Here is a 17,117-nt window from a genome sequence, read left to right as displayed (position 1 = left end):
ACAGGATTATTCAAATGAATTGAGTAGCTTGAATAAAAAAAAAGAAGCATTAAACAGAGACAATTCATTTACATTTCTCTCTTTTAACAGGTACTAGGTATGCTAGAGATTCCAAGTACTGACATATCAGCGACAAGGAAATAAGATACTTTTAAATCAATTGCCTACGAAACTCAAGATCACGATCGTGGCTTTTCAGGACCAAGATTATGGTCATAGAAGCAGTTACAAAATTACAATCTAAGTACACAGAGAAGCTATCTGAAAAAAACACATATAACTTTATTTTCTGACATCTATGGAGGCCAGAACAGAAAATTTAAATATATTCTGTTTTTAAATGCACAATCCAGGCGTTAACTATTAAAATTATAAAGCAAAAATTTTTGAATGCAGCCACTCTTTTGTGTAAGTAGACTCCATGAAAAAAAAGAGGTAGATTAAAAGAGGTAACAAAAAGCCGTCAAATCACAAATGTAAACATAAGTTTAATGATTTCATTTATTTAAAGAATCTGTCAGAGCATTTAATAAAAAATATCAATGAAGATGAAAAATTGATTGGCTTAAAGTATAATAATTCAAATGCAATTCAGTGTGCTTATCTGTTTGTCATTTGGTACAAATATTAAGATGATCACGAGCATATAAATACTTACAGAAACATGGCTATTGACTGAAACACATAAAAATAGAAAAACACCGGAACAAAATTAGAATAAAAAATTTTACACAAACCCAAGTATTAGCATTCAGAAGAAAGGGGATTGAACTCTGTAGCAGAGCTGTACCAGAAATGATTCAACTTATGATTCTCTACACATAACTGATGATGTAAATGATACATAACCAGTTTCAGAGACAAGAGACAGTGAGGAAAAACCATAAATAGTAATTTGACACAGTTTTTATTTTTAAATCATTTGCTCATTTTAATAATGAAGGTATTAATTTCTTACAAAATGTTACATTATTCTCATAATTATTAACTAAACTATTACTGTCTATCAGAATGTTTTAGTTTTGAAATTATTATTATTTTTTTCAATAATATTTGATTTTTTTTTCAGTAATAATAGTTTTTTTCAATAGCAGTTGATGTTAAAAATATTTTTATTTATAGGTTAGTGTGTGTGTATTTTGTAAATTTACAAATTTTGCAAAATTTGTCATACATGTTGTTACAAATCTGTACCAAATTATCTTTTTACTATTATACAAAATTATTCTAAAAAGTAATAAAATAGTAATAAATAAAAAAATGAAATTCATAATCAAAGTAGTAGTCAAACTAAAAATAAAGTTAAGTTTTTTGAACATTACACTGTTGGTAAAATAACTATTATTCATAATTTTAACAGCAGCTTACCAAAATTCTGTTTGACTTCCTTAAGCACTTTTGACAATTCTGCCATCTTCAGGAGGAATTTATAATTAAAATATATAAAAATGTAAAATTCACATAATAAAATTAAACAATTGTGATTTGTGATACTCTTATAAAACAAATGTAGTTACTATAACTTATGATTTTAACATTACAAAATGACGATCAGTTATGTAATTAATTTTTTAATTATAAATTTCTCCTGTAGATGGCAGAGTAGCTGAAAACAGTTGAGGAAGTTAAATGAAATTTTGGTAAGCTGTTCTTAAAATTATGTATAATAAAAATAGTGTAAGTAGCAATAAGAAAAATGTAACAAAAATATGAATTTTTTTAGTTTTTATTTTTGTAAAAAATTAAGAAAATTTTCCATTAATTGTCCCACCATAAAATCTTCTCCTACACAAGCTACGATGGTTAAAAATTGATTGATTTATTTATATTTCATTATTACAACGGTTACAAAAAAAGTTTGAATTACTCAGATGCATGAAATTATTTAGGAGACCAATATTAGGCAAGTAATGAATGTTTTATATTTACTCTATAAAATAACAAGATTTTCCAATTGTTTAACAAAAACAACAAATTTATAAGGCCTACTTTATTCAGTAAGTAAATTACATACTGTCCATAAGAGTTGTAATTTCATAGTTAATTAACAAGTATGGTAATGGATTTGCCATCAACTCTGTGATTAATGCTGTGACAATACCGATGCGATTGAATATCTGATGACATACACAAACCATAGAAAAATTGTAAAAGTCAGAGATATTATTTTTCATTTTGCACCACAAGTAAGAATCTAAGACAAGAGGAGGGGAGTACCAGGATCGATGACCCTGAGTCCCTCACAGAGACAAAAGCAGGGTAGCAAAGAAGATAAAGTAAATCTGAAAATTAAATCAAAGAACATAGAAGACAGATGGATAGAACGGGATGATGTATAAACCCAAAGAGAAAGATCCCTCTCACATGCATCAACCAGTCCTGCTCCAGGGATCTGATCGAGAATTCTGTCTCCTATATGTCAATGTCTGCCGATTGTTAAAGTTTGAGGAAGACCTCTGAAGCACTCTCATAGTGAGTCAGGTAAAGATGTTGTTAAGCCCACTGTAGCAAGGTTGGACACAAATGCCAGGTTTCCTCCAGGAGACAATCACAGTTGTTATGGTAAAAGATGCCACTCTGCACATTAGTTTAATTGCATTGATCAAAGACGAGTTATTGGTGTAGTAATTTCTCTTATCTGCATGGCTCCTTTCAGTCGATCTGGCTCCAGAGACAATCTGGACATCATGATAGTAGCCGACCTGCCCTTAGATGCCACAATGTCAGGTTTACAGAGACCCTCTTCTGTGTTGAAATGATGTTCACGGCTAACTCGGTAGTTAAGTTTTAATAAAGCATTTTATTAAGGTGCCTGACTATCACAGTAGAGATGGAGATCAGATGGAGTCTGATGGCTGACCAACACCCCCTTTCTAGTGGACGAAAACAGTTTTGCTACCCAGCATAGACACTGGGAAGCTACCAAGTAAAAGAATGAGTTTAAAGAGCGAGGTACTCAAAAATGTAGGGGTAACTCACCAAAGGAATGAGGTCACACTGTCAGGGCCAGGAGCCAAGCTAAGCAAAACACACTCAGCCACAACCTCCTCACACACGACAAGGCCCCACACACTTAACTTGACGTGAGAAAAGGATGCACCAGGAAACGGCACTTCCTATGCAGGGGCTAGGAAGAAGTGGAAGAACACTTCCACTTGGAGTGGAAGAAGCTAGGAAGAACATCTCATCGATGAGTGAACTGGAACATTGGCCAAATGGGAAGTCCTAGCAAGAATACTCCAAGCACATCTCAACATATTTGACCTGAACAGTCACTGCGTGTCGGTGTACTCCCATCGCCTATCCTGCTGTTGAGTCAGGTTATGTGGAGGCCTTGGTCTTGCAGGGCAAATAGAAGAAACTGGGTCAGGAAAGCCAGTGGAAAACCAGTCTACCACTGACATTAGGACTGGTGAGTCTGAGCAACAACCAAAACAGAATGGGCTATGACTACTCATACAAATTCTTGGGACTACCATCTACAAATATTAGAAACAATGGAAAAAAGGAAGCAAATGGCAGCCGAAATAAGACTCATGGAGCGACTGCCATTCAGTAGAAGAAAACAAAAAAGGACAAGAAGGTCTGAAGGCATGCAGAGAGACTAGCTATTGTGTGTTCAGTCAGTTGAAGAGCAGGTGTAGTAATTCCATTTGACTGAAGAGCAGGTGTAGAGACGGGAATCCGAATATAAGGAGAGGCACCACCAGCAGAAGTGCAGGATGGAACAGAACTCACTGCAGCTGATGTTGGAGAGCCTGGGGGACTATCAGATACATCAGAATCAGCAAAGCTGCCAAGCGACACATTCAGGTTAGGGATTGCTGCCTGTACAAATTGGCAATAATCTAGCCTTCTACATACCCCTTTTAACAGATTCCAGGGTACATCCAGGAACAAGCCCCAGCAGATGCTGGTTCATAAACCTGACATCACCTCTTGTTTTCCATAAGTTGCAATTCCTCTAGTAACCATCTTACTTTAACAGATGGAATGTCAATCTCAGTATCATGCTGGACAAGATGGGCACAGACAGCATTTATGTACCCCCAGGCCAGTGGCTGCAGGGAATGACCGCTGGCAACATGGGCATATATGCTGCCGAGGGGCAGAATGAGAAGAAGTGACAGAGTTAGAAGGTGCAGAAGAAAGAGCACGTTGGACAGTCGATGCAGACTAACCTTGTTCATCCAAGGCTATTTATGTTGAAACCAACTCTGGTACAACCTGTTGGGGCTGGCAACCACAACAGGAGTGTGAAGGCCTGAAGGCTCCCAAAGAAGCGCCCAGGTCTGGTTCACTAGTCCCACATACATCCTGCAAAGAACACTTGATGAGGCTGGGTAATAACAGTGTCACTAAGGTAAGGCACCTGAACCGCATATATGATGAATTTTTAACACAAACATAACCAAGCACAACAAATGCCAGGTCGGGTGTTGCTTATTCTCAACATCAAATCATCTGATCAAACTTTATACGATATTAGCAATTATTGCCACTCTCATTGACAGGTAAGATTACTCCTTTTTCAAAATTAAACTTGTTATGACCTGAAGAATAAAGATTTCATAGGAGGGGGGTCAATTAATAGAAAAATTCCAGAATGGATTATTTTGATGCCGATTCATTACTAAACATTTTTTTGGAAAAAATGTCTGATTTATTTATATTTTGTTATTATGGTGGTTACAATAAATGTTTTGATTACTTAGATGCAAGAAATTATATAGGGGACTGATATCAGACAAGTAATGAATGCTTTCGGTTTTAGTTAAGTTTTATTTTTCTTTATTAAAACGTTTTGCAGTTTATTAAATTTTCCAATACAAACATTAAAAAAATAAATAACATAACTTAAAATGTAACAGCTTCTTCTGTGGGCACTTAGATATGAGTTTTTTGCCAAAAAGAAAGCAGCACTAAATAATTATTTACTTTGTTGCTTTAATTTAAGTTTTATGATGTTTAAAGAGTATTTTTATATTATTGAAAAGTGGGTTAATCTTAAAAATATTAAAGGTAACCAAAAAATGATTAACATCATGGAATGTTTTCAGAGTGTTTTGTTTAAACTTTCAAAACTTAATTTTCAAAACTAGCATTTCTAATTTAACATGTGTTTCTTAGAAGCCATAAATTTGATTTTATGATTAACCTCTAATTTAGGAATCAAATTTTGTTTTAAGCAAATCAACGTAAGCCACAGATATAAGTTGTCCGCTATTTACACTAAGTTTTTCCATTAATTCATTTGCTATTTTTTGGCCATCTTCAATTGTTTGAGTTTTTGATAAAACAACCTGCAACATTAAAGAAATAGATTAATAATTTATGTTAGGTACTAAATTAGTTTTATGTGCATCAATCAGGTTGTAAGTGTGTATGCATATAACATTTAAAGAGAAAGTAACACACAGGGACATTATCAACCTGCCGAGTTGCTCTAGTAGTAAAACCTGATTTCAAAGTTACGAGTTCTCGGGTTTGAATCCTAATAGAAGTAGTTGCTTTATTCGGATTTGAATACTAGATTGTGAATACCAGTGTTCTTTAGTGAACACTGTTTTCAATTAACACACATCTCGGGTATGGTCACCCTGAGTCTGTATAAGACTTGCTTACACATCACAAACAAGGACGCAGCTGCTCATGCACCCTAAATCCAGAAAGCTGCATGGGATATCTGGAGACTTCTGGAGATTCATATGAGAACAATAATAATATTACTGTATGAGAACAAATTACAATGGGATTTTGTTTGTTGCATATCTTTTATTATCATTTTTAGCAACCACTGACTAATTTGTCCAAATTTTCTATAAAAAAATTAAAAAATCATGTCCCACTTCTGTGTATTCATTAGTGTTTGTATATAACATTACGGCTGTCTCAAAGCAATTTAAACACACTTTCATACACCTACCGAACAGACAGTTATATGCAAGCCTTGACCTGTCCCTTTTGTAGGTGAGAAGACCTTTAAACTGTTATATGATATGTATCTTTATTTTGCCAACCACTTGTCTATTTACAGTTTTATTTATAAACATTCTCCACTTAAAATTTACAGATTTATTTTTGAGTTTCAACAAGACATGTCTACAAAGTCATTGTTGCATTTCTGTAGGGATATATTTTGTCTTTATATTCTTTAATTACTTTTATTTTCTAGGTCCATAACTATCATTCTGGGTTGAAATTAGCTAGGAGTATGAGAGGAAAGCCTTGCCATGTAAAGCTGAAAACACATATATCAGCTGGAAAAGTCCTCAGAACTGTCTTTTGGGACTGCAATAGTATATTGCTCATTTTTCTCCACAAACGTTGTATTGTGAATACTGCATACTACTGCCAGCTCTTGGACAAAGTGAAAGCTGCCTACAGGAACAAAAGGTGCAATCAGCTGATTACAGATGTGATTCTCCTTCACACCAGGCTTCACACAGCTGCAAGAAAAATTGTACAAAATTTACTGAGAAACCTTAGAACAAGTCCTTTTTGGTTCAAATCTATCCCTCTTCCCTCTGCAATTACTTTTAGTTTCAGCTGTTGAAAGAGGGACTGGGAGGACATCCAGTCCAGAGAAACAACAAAGTAGCAGAGTTTGTGCTCAATTGGATTGTAACATATCCTCAAATTTTGTATACAGAAGCAAGCTTCTCACATGTTAGGAAGCTGCATAGAATTTCAGGGAGACTTCTTAGAAAAGCAATAAATATGTTTTGTGTTTTTATTCTATACTAATAGATTAAATACAAAAGTCCAGTTTATATTTGACTGACTCTTACATTACTGTCCACATCAATCGCACAAATTTATTTTTATCGTTATACATGTATCTCTGAAGTAAATTAAATTGTCCTGTTTATTATGCGCTGTAATAGTTAATGTATTAATGCGATATTCCCTATTATTTACTCAGGTTTAACATTAATTTAAATTGCATAACAAAATTTGAAATGTGAAACCAGCATACAAGCTACTGACTTCAATTAATTATCTTTTTCTTTATTCTTATTTTATCGTTATCTTCTTAATCTTGATTAACCACCATTTCTCCAAATTATAAAATATCTTTTCTGTTCTTTTCTTTTAAACAAAATACCCAACATTTCATAGACAAAACAAAAATCATCATCAAAAACTCTCAGTTGATACCATTTTCACCTTAAAAAAAAAAAGATACAAAATAAATGTTAGCAAATCACAAAAAAATTTTCAAAAATTTTTGAATCTGACCGACTAATTCTATTAAGTTTTACTGACCGACCGATCCTTATTTTATGGCTATAAACATGAAATTACCTCCAATTCCATAAATGAACCCAATCCAGTCACTTGATCAACATGTATTCTTGTTTGGCCGATTAGAAAAAGATGTCTAGTTTTCTTTACAACACCACACACACCAAGAGCTCTTGAAAGAACTTTATTGAGTTCATCGCTGTTATGAACATCACATTTATCGTATTCACTTAATTTCGGTTTATCATCATCCGGTCTTACATATGATATTAATTCTGACTTCCTACCCTATTTCATAAAACAAAAAAAAAGATAACGAAAAATAATAGCAAGTTAAAAAATAAATGAATCACTAGTACGCAGGTACACTAGTGAAAAAACAATACTACCGAAACAAGATAAAATATTGTGTACATGTAAAAAGTAACATCCTAACTGTGACCTGATATAAAGTTACAAATTACTCCCAGAAATGACAGCCATCCTTAAAAATAGTAAGCATCCTATAACAGTATTACCAGAGAAAGAGAGGAATCAAGCAGTTACCTATTGCCTACTTCATTGAGTCAAAAGTACACTAGAGTATCATTATGCCTTACTTATTGAAATGTAGCTAACTTAGCACTGACCCCATAGGAAGACACCCTCCATGTGACTGTTTTGGTTGCCACCCCACCCCTTCATACCTAGGCCTTATGGGCTTTACCAAGGTCATCTTCAGTACCTCGACAATGACATCTTTCAGTCAAGCCTCAGCCAGGATGCCACCGATGTGAATGCCACAAGCGACCATCGATGTATTACTAACATAAACTCCAAACAAAATACATCTAGCCAAGTCACAAACAAGACTGAATGACTTTCTAAGAATGAAGGAACTAAATTCTACCTACCGAAAGGTAAAAATGAGTTTGACACGCAACAAATCATAAAACAACACAGAAACACTAACAAAAGATAACAATAAATAATGTAACATAAAACATAACTAACAAAAAACCAAAAAAAATCTATAACCAAACAGAAACAAAAACAGCAACAAAATAAAAATAAAACCAAACATAAACACAAAGAAGGAAAGTCCAAGCGAACATCACACCCCTTCTGTGATCCTTTCTTTCGCCAAATATGCAATAAAACTTTCAAAAATCACCTATTCGGCCCAGCTTTTCCAATTAGAGATCAAGTGTTGACCTGATAATATCAAGCCGACAAATCTCTGTGCGCATTAGATCATATATCACATGATAAGCATCGTCCAAAATCTGCATTGCAGACACCAGAGTCTGCCAGGCCAAATTTCTGTAGTCTGACCTGAAAAGTGCCATGACTTGAAAAAAATTGTGTCACATACTTGTTCGGGTGTACCCAAGAGGTGTCCTGCAAAACAACATTAGAAAAAAGATCATACGTAAAACGCTCACACTCTGTCTCATCCCATCTGGCCTGCCACAGGGCAACACCATGCTGTTCTATCTCCTTTATTTTATCCAAAGTCAATTCACCTGACTTCTTAGTAACATAATGCTGTTCCCTCTCAGATGTAATCAAGTCTATCAGTTTCATGCCAGCAATCACCAAGATCACCTCCCATGAAACTGTATGGTAACCATCCGTTACCATTAGCAATATAAGGCAGGTGTTGAGCCCGTAATAAAATATTCCAATAGCTTTTAAATTTTAAACTATCCACCCAAACAGGCACTGCATATAGCATAATTGTCTCGCAGATGATCTTATACAAGATACTCATAGTCTTAAAATAAAGAACCCAATCAGGATTGACCAGCTGTCGAATTCCAAAGAAGGCATTATAGGCCTTCCCCATGACATATTAAAGGTGTTTCTTAACTTGCAATTTCTCATCAAGAAACACCCCAAGGTACTTTTGAACCTGAACATATCTAATACATTGCCCTGACACAGATATGTGGACTCGCCGCCTCACAGCCAAACGACCCTTGAGGAGCATCATTATGCTCTTCTCCGGGCTAAACATCATCTTATGTTGATAATCCCATAGCTCGAGTATTCTGCATGCTTGAGTGGCTTGGATTCAACCCTTCTTTGACCACCAGGAACCCATTGTCAGCATAAGCCACCATGTGGCATCCGCTGGGCAACCTCAGCCGCAGAAGTGAATCAATCTCCACCAACCACAATGAGGGACCCAACACACTGTCCTGTGAACAACCCTTGGACAGCGTCTTCCCCATTTCATGGCTGACCTCGTGGAGCACCACATCACGACGACTGAAGTAAATTTGCATAACCTGCAACTCACTCACAGTGCAATCTCTCTTCTGTAATTGGTATATAGCAGAAGGCCACACTACAGGTTATTAAATGCCCCAGAAATGTCCAGGAAAATTTCCAGGACATATTCCTTCTGACTGTAAGTTACTACACTCTTCACACGAAGTATGGCATCCTCAGTACCATTTCTGGGACGAAACCCGTACGAGGTCAACCTTTCACTTATATGACGGTTCAGAACGTTTTCAAAGATCTTACCAATAAATGGCATTAACATCAAGGGCCTATATGACGAACTAATAGTGGGATCCTTGCCGCCACTTTTAAACAATAATTTTGCAATCCCCTTCTTCCACCACACTGGGAAGTATCCTACAAACAAGAATTTATTAAAAACTCAAGTGATAATTCTCACATTTACCCCTACCGAGCGAACAAGGAGCATTATCCCATCAAAGCCAGGAATCTTACCTTTACCTACATTACAGATAGCTTGAGGCACCTCGACCTCAGTAATCTCCAAGAAGACTACACCCCCACAAAACTAAGCAACCTCATGCCTCACCTGCTGATGGTATGTGGTCTCATCAACTTCAGTATTATCAGGCAGTAAATCGTCAAGTAGTCTGTGAAAAATTTCAGACATATCTGAAATTACAGCGAGCCGGGTCAAGAGAGTGAACAGAAGAACGTCCTTTTGTCGTTTGTGTCCCAAGACCCTGTACACAATTCCCCAGAGATCCATGTTCCCCTGTTCATGCACAAAGTAATGCCAGGAATTTCTCTTCGCTGTCCGAACTTTGTAAAAATATCTAAGATCTGTATATTTGCCAACAAGGATTGCTCACCATTCCGGATAACTCTCACGTTGAGATGCCCTCTGTGAACGACAGACAGCCTGTTTTATAACGGTCAATACCCTGCTCCACCATACAGTGAGCCTCTCTCAACTGGAACTATGAAGAACTAAACACTCGAAGGTGTCAATGAAAGACACCGACAAACCTTCTGCCAGGTCTTCCAAGTCCAGAACACCAGACACTGATCCAAAATATCAATTCTGGCTAAAAGAAAATAACAAACGTTTTCCAGTCCACATGCCTGTGCAGGAAACGATACTGCTGAACCGGAACGTTACATCGGTAGCACTGACTCAAACCACCAGCAATCTCATACACAATCCATCGATGATCACTTGAGCTATCATCAACCACCTTCCAGTTATAAACAATGGCAGGAATAAACTACCAATGGTAACATCGATGTTCGTTCCACCAAAAAGCTGTTGGCCATCTACATTACCTGCATAGGTGGGCAACTCACCTGGTACATTATTTACCTGCAGACCATATTGGGCTAAAAAGTCCTCAATTAATTCACCGCCATCATCAGTAAAGCCAATATGCCACAAAAGTGACACCGTTCACATCTGCACTAATAAGGATTGACTGATACCAGAGAATCGTAGGATTTTATCCAACCTCAAGATGATGATCAGCAGGATCTCTATATTGAAAATACAAACTTGCAACATACAGATACAAGTTTTGAACATCTACATGGACAACAACATGATAATTGTAGAGAGTTGTCGAATGTAGACACAAATTCCCTTCTGCATAGTATATAGACATGCTATCAGTACCAAAATAAAATTTTTTCCAACAAGAAAAACTTGGCAGTTCACTGGACACAACATACAGATTCTGCAACAAGACAACATCCAACCTGCTATATATGGCAATCTCGCCAAGTTCAATTTGTACAATTTAAGCACCATGTGCATTTTATTGCCCAATTTTAACCATCTGATGTCATTGAACTGTATTACATTGTGACACTCTGACTTCTTAGGACACTTCTCTCGTTTGTGTCCTTCATCCCCGTAGTGGGAGCACATTATCACCAGATGTATAAATAACACCTTTACTCTGTTTACCAAAGGCATGTCTATATAATGAATGTCATTACTTTCAGTGAAAGCAACTCTGATTAGTGCCATTTATACGAATGTTTTACATTTTGCAGTTATAATTATATTGTAAAACAAAACATTATTATAAACATTTACTGTGGGAAAACACCCATTATACACAATGTTACCAATCAACATGGGAAGATTAATTAAAAACACAATGAAAACTATAACATATTTTTTATTTCAAATAATCAAACAGCAGTCACCTAATTCTGAGCAATTCTTAATCACCTTATGTTTCTTTCATTCTTCAATATACCATAGTAGATATGCTTAGAATCAGGGAAATAGAACGTTTAAATGTCAGAAAGCAGGTGGCCCGTGCAAGATCAAAGTCTGCACCATGTTACCAGTAATCTAGTCAATAAGCAATCAGTTTTGTGGCTTATGGTGAGCTGTTCAGATGCTAATCTGTTCTTTAGAGAGGGGTTAAAGTTCTGTGCAGAGAGGTTAGGGTTAAAGTTAAATTTAGAGTTTAGTGAAGAGGGGAATAAACTGTAAAATAACTTTAACAGTCATCAAAGTCAGACTTGTAGTCAGCCATTGAAGATCACTGGCAGCGCTTTTTGTAAGGTGATTATAAACTGTACAATGACTAAGAGATGAAACGATGTAGTCTCTCTCTCTCTGAGGCGACTAAATTTCTCTTTAAACATAAATTTGGTCAAGTGTCCTACAAGATGGTGTTAAGTATTGCCATACCTTGGTAATTTATTCCAAACCTCTCCACAAAAATATAACCTTAATTCTAACTATAACCTAAACCCTCTTCTCACAGAACAAATTATCATCTGATAAGACTAGAACTACAATGCAGATGAGCACAGACTTTGACCTTGCTTGGGTCACCTGCAGTCCAAACCTTCTTTCTGACATTTTAACAAATTTTTAAAAATTTTTTATTTTTATCAACTACATATTTATACCTTCTAGTCAAAACCTAGATTTACTTTTAAAAAACCTTTTATTATGACCAATATATAAATAATACTTTATTTACGAGTACATCGTATCATGAATGGGTAAATATGCTGCTCCACAAGATAAAAGCAACTGCCCCAGCATTCATCTCAACAGATCAATGAAAATCATGGTAAAATCTTGATCTCAGAGGATCGCAAAATATTTAATTAATCAAAAAATAAAAGAAATAGATGCATTTAAACCCACATAAATTATCTAAAATATAAACAAGTGAAATAATTTTAAGTAAATAGAATATGCCAAATATTAAAAAAAATAATAAAATAATTCGCAATTCAGAAGGCATTAATGAAATTATTTGAAAATTTATTTATTTTTATTAAGAAAATCATTTATTTTTACTTTTTAAATAAATTTGATATTTTTGATTAATGGTTCTGTCATTTATAAAAATGCCAATAGAAGCAAAGTCCTTCCTTGTAATTTCAATTGTTACACGAAAGCAGTTCAGCTGATTGGTTTGGTAAAAATATACACTGTTGTTTATAAATAAATAAATATACATACACTCAATTCACTTTAACAACTATCATGTTGTGAACAAACCATATATCATTATAATGACCGTCTCGAAAGTCACACTTACAAATTATATGTTTGTTTATGTTTTCATTAGATGTTCATTTGGTACCAACTGACTCAAGTTATTTATGAATTACTTACATGGCAGCTATATTTAAAATGATATCACTGTTGAAAAAACATGATAGATGATAAAAGTATTATATAAATACTGATGGGGACTAAAAGACTGAGTCACCCACCAGTACATTAATGCACTAACACAATCACACATGCTGCAGTAACAACAGCAAGGAGAGCTCTTACATTGAACACAGTATAATATGACTATTATTAAAGATTTATAAACATAAATATAAGGATAAGTTGACATTTTTAATTTCCTAAATATTGGTCTACACTACTCAACATTATGGGCACCAAACAATGATTTGACAGCCCGTTTCTGTACTGTGAAAAGTTTTTCTGATTTTTTGAGGGAGCTCCAAAATATGACATAATTTAGATGGGTATATATGTAAGCATAGTAAGTATTTAATAATGATAACAAGTTTAGAATTTTATTAAGTTGTGAAAAGCTTTATTATTAATATATTTTAGTAAATTACTATAAATACATTTCATATTATTCCAGAAGGAAATTAATTAAAAGCTAAAAATTCAGACATTAAAAGAAGTTAGTAAAACATAACTATTTTGTTGAAAATTTTTTAGGTTTCTTACTCCATTCACATATGTGTATGTAGTTTTCATTTTTTGATATTTATTAGTAAAATGTTTATGTCACTATAGATATTTATACTTCTGTAACTGGCTTCAATAAAGTGGTATGCAAAAATTAATTCCATGATGCTGTAAGATGCTCTTATATGTTCTATGTATTGTGAAAAGCTACACCTTGTTTGACCTGTGGAACTAATTACAATTAACAGTCAAGCCCGAAGACCTCAAATGATCAACAATATACATTAATTTTTTTGAACCCAAGGTAAACCAGATTTGTTTGACTAACTCTAAATCTTTGTCAAACAAATCCTATTTGTTTTATTAGTGATTCTTTACAAGATGTATTAAGTTTATTGGTATTCGCGGGCAAATTTTTTGGAGTGATTATTAAATGTAAGTGAGCAAAATTAGTTTTGTACTGAATATGTGAAAGAATTAATCTTATCGAATGCATTAGTATTAGCTGAGTTTTTTATTCTATTCAATTTGTCCTAATAATCTTTTTATGATGATGAAATATTGTCGTTTATATAATATGATCTGATTTTTAAAGTTTACATTGTACATAATTTGAGAAGGTATGTGGGTGAATTACAGTAGATTTTCTTACATTTTTTGCGATTATAAGATCTAAGAACTCCTGCCTTTTTCATATGTAGCAGTGAAGATTACATTTATGAGGTTTCTGAAGATATCCTAAGGAATTGTTTATGTTTTTCTGTAAGTTCCTTTTTAAAGAATATTATCATAGCATCTACATATTGTGTCGACAAACTCCCACATTTTGTAGGAATGTGTACTGTAAAAACAGATTTTTGTTCTTTAGGGGGGCTATAAAAATATTTTGACTAATAGGCCTGGTGATCAGATGAAGCCACGGGTTCTTACTCAAGCTAGGTATTCTCATATGCCTTGAATTTGTAGCAGAAAGTGAAGTAATTCTATTTAATGATTTTTTCGACAGTGTCTTTGGGTTATTACCTCTTTGGTTGGGTTATTTTACTGGCTATTTCAGAAATGGGAATGTTTTATACAAGGTTTCTTATAATGTCCATTAGTCTCTTTTTCGGCAAAAAAAAAATGTTTTAAGATTATTTTGGAATGTTATAAAATAAAAATTGTTCTAAAATTAAATTATCTTAGATTCCATCTGCAGAATTTCATCTACGTCTGATGAGTCAAGAAAATCAAGGTCCAAATGCAGAGTTGTTCAAACAAATCCTAATTTAATACTGTTAAATAATAGTGTAAGACATATTGAAAAGAATGTCATAGTACAATATACTTCTAACAAGCTTCTCATATGGTGTGTTTCAATATTCTGCTGGCTAACAGTTTTATTTTAATTTTACAGAACTATTCCTGTAATCCTCAAAGGGTCTGTAAACCATGTTGATTCTTGGCAAAGAATTTAACTAGACAGAAATATTTATAGATCTAGCAGCTATAGCCCAGATAACTGTCTCCTTTTTTTGATGATGAAATATGAATTTTAAGCTTGTGAAAATGCAAAGCCAGTTTAGGACTCGGTCCAAAATTTTTTAAAGAGAAGAGGCAAGAAATGCTAAAACTCTCCAGAAAGGTCAGCACCTTTATGTAAAGACTGATTTTACCTTTATTATAAAAATTATGTAAATGAATAACATTCACATATTGTTTATTTATAACAATAACATTATATGAAAATTAGTCATTAATTCTGTTGATATTTAAAAATAATAGTATATTGATACTTTTTTTTATCAATAAAACTAATTTTAACTAACCTCAATGTTTCTAAGTTTCAATCGACCATTTGATGAATTATAGAAATAATCTTCTTGCTTTATTATTTCACCTACAGACTGACTTAATTCTTCACATTTTACTAAAAATTCATTAAAGTTGTCAATTTTAGCTTTCACTTCAACATTTCTTGACATTTTCCCTGCAATAATTTACTGTTTTATTAATGAAATGCAAAAGTATTGTTTTTTTTTGTTGTAAAATCCAAAATATCGTTTTTTGTATTACAAAAATATTATTATTACTGGTAAGGAATTCAACATAAGAAAATAGTTATTAAACCAAACTTAATAAAACCTGAATAACAGGCACTTCCCGGTTACTCAATTGAAAACCAATCAAACGAACGCATTTCCAACGGTACCTTACGTTTTTTAGATTCAAAGTACACGTTTATCCCAACTATGTTTTGGCCACATATAAATTCAGCCCAAAAAGTGTTGAAAGCAAGAACTGTTCTATTATTGAACAAACACGAAGTGAGCAGCGAATCGAAGCTATTAAACGATCAGTACTCATTTCTTTGTCAGTTGATTCATAAATTGCTCGATCAAATTTAATCTTTTTATTATATTCATTTTTTCGCATCACATTTTTTTCATGTAATTATTATTTTTAGGTAGTAATATGAATTTTAACTTCTGTTTTATTTATTAATTTTGTGATGTTGATCTGATAAATTCTTTCTAGACAATGATGGAAAAGTTCCTTTTTATTATCCGCGAAATAGGATATCTACTATCGCTGAAGCGATCTGTAAAACTGCACATTTCGAACGATCAAAATAAAAGCTTAATTTCAAGAGGCAGACGGTCGCTGACAGCACTATCCTACTCTTTTCTCGTAACATTAGGCTCATTCAGAAACCGAGTATTCTGCAATACTATTTTCATAAACAGCAGAAATGCTTTCCACAAGTATTGCACAACTACTATTAGAAAAACAAGGCCATCAGGTTCTGCGACTTCCACCTTCCCATCCTGATTAAAATCTGATCGAGATGGTACGGTCGGCTCTGAAAAGATATGTTGGTAGTAACACAATATTTTTAATGTCACATATAGAAAAAATAGCTGAGGAAAGATTGAATAAAATGAATAAGGATCGTTGGAAACCATATTGCGAACATGTAAAAAAAGCTGAAACTGAATATAAGAAGATGGAATCACTAATCTGTGACTTACTTAGACGAGATTGTTAGTGAAACGGCATCGCAAGGCGTCATCGCATGTTGTTGATTGCATGTTGTATGATTGAACATGAGGAGGGATGGAGAATTAATATCCTCTTCTTCTCATGTCCTTACTTTTAATAATCCATCGTTGCCTGAAAAAATCAGAATCCATCGGTTGGATGTGCTCACTTATATCCCACCGCCGATGAGATGTTTCAAATGGCAACGTTTAGGTAATATCCCCGACAGATGCAACCATAAGGAGGTTTGTGCATGTGGCCAAGAAATCCATGAAGATGAACCCTGTAAGGAAATTCCTTTATGAGTTAATTGCAAAGAACAACATTCAGCAAGATCTAGAAATTGCCCTGCTTTCAAAAAATAAATCGCGATTCAAGTGACTAAAGTTCTCAGAAAACTTAGTTATCTTGAAGCAAAGAAAAT

At 34.1% G+C, this 17,117-nt stretch overlaps 1 protein-coding gene across 1 annotated transcript; it reads right to left on the bottom strand.

The window, feature by feature from the left end:
- Positions 1–804: 804 nt before the first annotated feature.
- LOC142332253 (uncharacterized) lies at positions 805–15,946 on the bottom strand. The gene is made up of 3 exons (XM_075378568.1): positions 15,481–15,946; positions 7,309–7,536; positions 805–5,303 (listed from the first exon to the last, which is right to left on the bottom strand). The coding sequence occupies exons 1-3, from the start codon at positions 15,634–15,636 to the stop codon at positions 5,166–5,168; spliced, it is 522 nt and encodes a 173-aa protein (XP_075234683.1). The 5' UTR covers positions 15,637–15,946; the 3' UTR covers positions 805–5,165.
- Between the last annotated feature and the right edge of the window lie 1,171 nt (positions 15,947–17,117).

The sequence above is a fragment of the Lycorma delicatula genome, chromosome 11, assembly GCF_047948215.1.
Source record: "Lycorma delicatula isolate Av1 chromosome 11, ASM4794821v1, whole genome shotgun sequence".
NCBI classification, from domain to species: domain Eukaryota; kingdom Metazoa; phylum Arthropoda; class Insecta; order Hemiptera; family Fulgoridae; genus Lycorma; species Lycorma delicatula.
Note: the sequence above shows the minus strand (reverse complement) of the source record. Positions and strands in the feature narration are given on the sequence as shown.